The sequence below is a fragment of the Eimeria tenella genome, genomic scaffold, assembly GCF_000499545.2.
Source record: "Eimeria tenella Houghton genomic scaffold, Eth_scaff55, whole genome shotgun sequence".
NCBI classification, from domain to species: domain Eukaryota; phylum Apicomplexa; class Conoidasida; order Eucoccidiorida; family Eimeriidae; genus Eimeria; species Eimeria tenella.
The window spans coordinates 188,662-192,475 of NW_013543412.1; the positions used below are offsets into that span (position 1 = coordinate 188,662).

The 3,814-nt window shown below is 62.3% G+C and overlaps 1 protein-coding gene across 1 annotated transcript; it reads left to right on the forward strand.

Moving 5' to 3' along the window:
* Positions 1-95: 95 nt before the first annotated feature.
* ETH_00001845 (KH domain-containing protein, putative) lies at positions 96-3,383 on the forward strand (the record flags this gene model as incomplete). Its single annotated transcript, XM_013377574.1, has 7 exons — positions 96-138; positions 487-719; positions 1,149-1,297; positions 1,525-1,682; positions 2,117-2,291; positions 2,516-2,749; positions 3,056-3,383. The coding sequence occupies 7 exons, from the start codon at positions 96-98 to the stop codon at positions 3,381-3,383; spliced, it is 1,320 nt and encodes a 439-aa protein (XP_013233028.1).
* Positions 3,384-3,814: the final 431 nt, after the last annotated feature.

Consider the following 3,814-nt stretch of genomic DNA (forward strand, 5'->3'; position numbering starts at 1 on the left):
GCTGCAGGCGCGGCAGCAGGAGCCGCAGCCGCAGCGGGGGGCGTGGGAAGTACAACGGGAGGGCTTATTACGGAGACGAGAGAGTAACTCATGTGATGGAAATAGAAGATGACGATGCCTCTTTCATATTGGGAGCAGGTGGGTCACTTGGTGTTACTTTTGTTTGTTGGCTCCTCTGTCTTTTACGTTCTGCTGCGTCTCCGTTTTCTGTCTCCCCAGTGCCCCGCGGGGGCCTCTCTGGCTCACCTCCCCCGGCGCTGTGTCCCGATGGAGCCCAGGGTTTGGGGTTTAGGGTTTAGGGTTTGGGGTTTAGGGTTTCGGGTGGCGGTGCGCGTGGCCGGCGCCGCGGCGCCGAACGCGGAGCGCAGCCCGCGCCGCCAGGCCGCGGAGCGGCCCCACGCCCCACGCCCCACGCCCCAGGCCCCAGGGTTTAGGGTTTAGGGTTTAGGGTTTAGGGTTTAGGGTTTGGGGTTTGGGCGAGCGCAGGCGGGCGCACGAAGCGGAAGCTGAGCCACGTGTGCGGCGCGGAACTCAACATCGAAGAGCGCGCCGGCCGCACCGTCTTGGAAATGCGCGGCAGCCCGCAGACGCTCGAGCGCGCGAAGCTCTACGTGGGTTTTGTGATGCAGCAGCGGGTGGGGCCGGTGCAGCTGCCCGCGGACGCGGAGCGCAGGGACGACCTCACCATCATCGAGGCGAGCCTGCATGCGCGTGCATGCGTGCGTGCATGCGTGCATGCGTGCATGCGTGCGTGCATGCGTGCATGCGTGCATGCGTGCGTGCATGCGTGCATGCGTGCATGCGTGCGTGCATGCGTGCATGCGTGCATGCGTGCGTGCATGCGTGCATGCGTGCGTGCGTGCGTGCGTGCGAGCCTGCATGCGCGTGCATGCGTGCGTGCATGCGTGCGTGCGTGCATGCGTGCATGCGTGCGTGCGTGCGTGCATGCGTGCATGCATGCATGCGTGCATGCAGGGGCACGCACGGGCATGCGTGCAGTGCGTGCGCGGGGGGGGCGCCGTGCGCGCGGGCGGCCGGCAGCTGCAGCGCGCGTGCAGGTGCAGCCGGGCGTGCACGTGCATGCAAGTGCATGCAAGCGCGAGTGCATGCAAGAAGTGCATGCGGGAAGTGCATGCGGTTGCATGCAGGTGCCGCACGAGTGCGTGGGCTACGTCACGGGGCGGAAGGGCGCGGGGCTCCGGAGCGTGGAGGAGGAGTGGAACACTTTGATGTTCTTCACGGACTTGAGGTCTGAGAAGGCGGGACAAACCGAAAGACTCGCCATCTTCGGAAGCCAGTCAGTGCCGCTGCTGCTGCTGCTGCTGCTGCTGCTGCTGCTCGTTTGCTCCCGTTGCCTCAGAACAACAGCAACAACACCAGCAGCAAAGCAAACGACAAACAGTACACTTGAATAAATAGTAAACAACTAATTAATTGCTCAATTGGTTAATTGATTAATTGGTTAATTGGTTAATTGGTTAATTGGTTAATTGGTTAATTGATTAATAATTGCTGCTGCTGCAGACGAGCGCGGCGCGGAAGCGAGTTGAAGGTGATGTCTGCGGTGGAGCAAAAGATGCCGGGCTACTTCACGCAAAACGTCGCCGAAGGCTCCAGCCCCAACGAGGGCTTCGACACGGACTACGTGGCCATTGCGGAGAAGGACTACTCCTACGCGCTGGGTACGCATGCATGCATGCATGCATGCACATGCATGCATGCATGCATGCAAGTGCATGCAAACGCATGCATGCAGATGCGTGCGTGCCGATGCACGCAGATGCATGCATGCGTGGACGTGCATGCAGATGGATGCGCGTGGGGGCGGGTGTGTGGGGGTGGGGAGGAAGTGCGGTGGGAGGGAGGAGTTGCACACCGTGCATGCATGCATGCATGCATGCATGCACGCATCCGCGCATGCATGCATGCATGCATGCATGCAGGGCCGTTTGAGGGTCTGTGTGTCCCCAAAAGTGTCGTCTGCACGCATGCACATACACAGCGCTCCTGCCTAGCTGCCTGCATGCACGCGGGCCTGCACGCGCCTCCGCTGCATGCATGCACGCACGCATGCATGCACGCATGCATGCATGCATGTGCGTGCGGGGCTGCGCAGGCCAGCGGGGCAGCACGCGGAAGAAGCTGGCGCGGGCCTCGGGGGCCATTCTGGAGTACGTGGGGCGGATCGCTTATATATCGGGGACTTTGCCGGAGCGCATGCGCGCCAAGCAGTACCTGCAGTGGCTCTGCATGCAGCGGACCTCCTTCGTGCACGTCGACACCGCCGGCAGGTGCCTCCTGCTGCTGCTGCTGCTGCTGCCGGGCTGCTGCTGCTGGGCTGCTGCTGCTGCTGGGCTGCTGGTGGTGGAGCTGGTTTGCTGCTGGCGGTGGTGCTGGTTTGCTGCTGGTGGTGCTGCCGACTCGCTGCTGCTGGTTTGCTGCTGCTGCCGCCCCGCCGCGACCTCCGCCCCCGCCGCCGCCGCTGCTGCTGCTGCTGCTGCTGCTGCTGCTGCAGGGAGGACTGCGAGGTGGTGCAGCTGCCGCTGGACGCGGTGGCGTACGTGACGGGCTCCAAAGGCAGCAACTTGCGGCGCGTGGAAGAAGAAACTGGAACTTTTATTTTTCTCGACGGAGCCCGCGGAGGCGGCGAAGAAAGACTTTTGATTTTCTGCTTCGACCCCGACGCCAGGCGCAGGGCCCGCATGCGCATTGAAGACCGAATCGACGAGAAGCTCTCCGGCAGGGCCAGGTCCAAACCCTAAACCCTAAACCCTAAACCCTAAGTTGGTGTTTTGACGGTTCGCGGGGTTTTGGTGGGGGGGAGGCGTGGACTTCCTGGGGAGTGGGGGGTGGCGAGCTTCACTAAACCCTTTTTTGCGGTTTAAAGCCCGGGGGCTCTTCCCCCAAACCCTGGCAAACCCTCGCCAGCCCAACAGGCCCTCCTAAACCCTAGCAAACCCTAATTCACCTCGGGAAAAAAACCGTGCAAGCTCCTACTCACCCTCCCCTGCTGCTGCTGCTGCTGCTGCTGCTGCTGCTGCTGCTGCTGCTGCAGGCCGTTGTACCACGGGGGCAGGTACCGGTCTCCGTCTCCGCGGCGGGGAGACTACGGGGGCTACGGGCGTTACGAAGAGCGTGGGGGCTACGGGGGCAGCAGCTACGGGGGCAGCAGCAGCAGCAGCAGCAGCTACTATGGGGGGGGCGGCTACCCCAGCAGCAGCTACCGCAGCAGCAGAGGCAGCGGCTACCGCAGCAGATCTCCCAGCAGAAGCAGGGGGGGCTATTACAGGTCCCGCAGCAGATCTCAAGACTACTGGAGGGGCAGATCCAGAAGTCCTTTCCGCAGAGAAAGGTCTTACAACAGGTGCGGCTTCCCCCACTGATCCGCCTGCTGCAGCGCATGCAAACGCATGCAAACGCGTGCAAACGCATGCAAATGCATGCAGACGGACGCGCGCGTTTTTTTGATGCATTTGCATGCGTTTGGGTGCATTTGGGTGCATTTGCATGCATTTGCTGCACTTGCATGCATCTGCATGCAACTGCATGCATTTGCTGCATTTGCATGCATTTGCTGCACTTGCATGCATTTGCATTTGCATGCGGAAGGAAGAGGCGGGGATCGGGATCGGTTGGAGGAAGCGGAACGAGGGCGAGGTTTTGCTGCGGCTTCTTTATGTGCTGCTGCTGCTGCTGCTGCTGCTGCTGCTTGTGGGGCGAGAGTGTGGGGTGTTGAGTGTACGTACACCTGGTTGCGGAGGCGTAGGTCTTGCCTAGCTGCGGGGCCGCAGCGGTGCTGCCGCCGGCGCCCGCC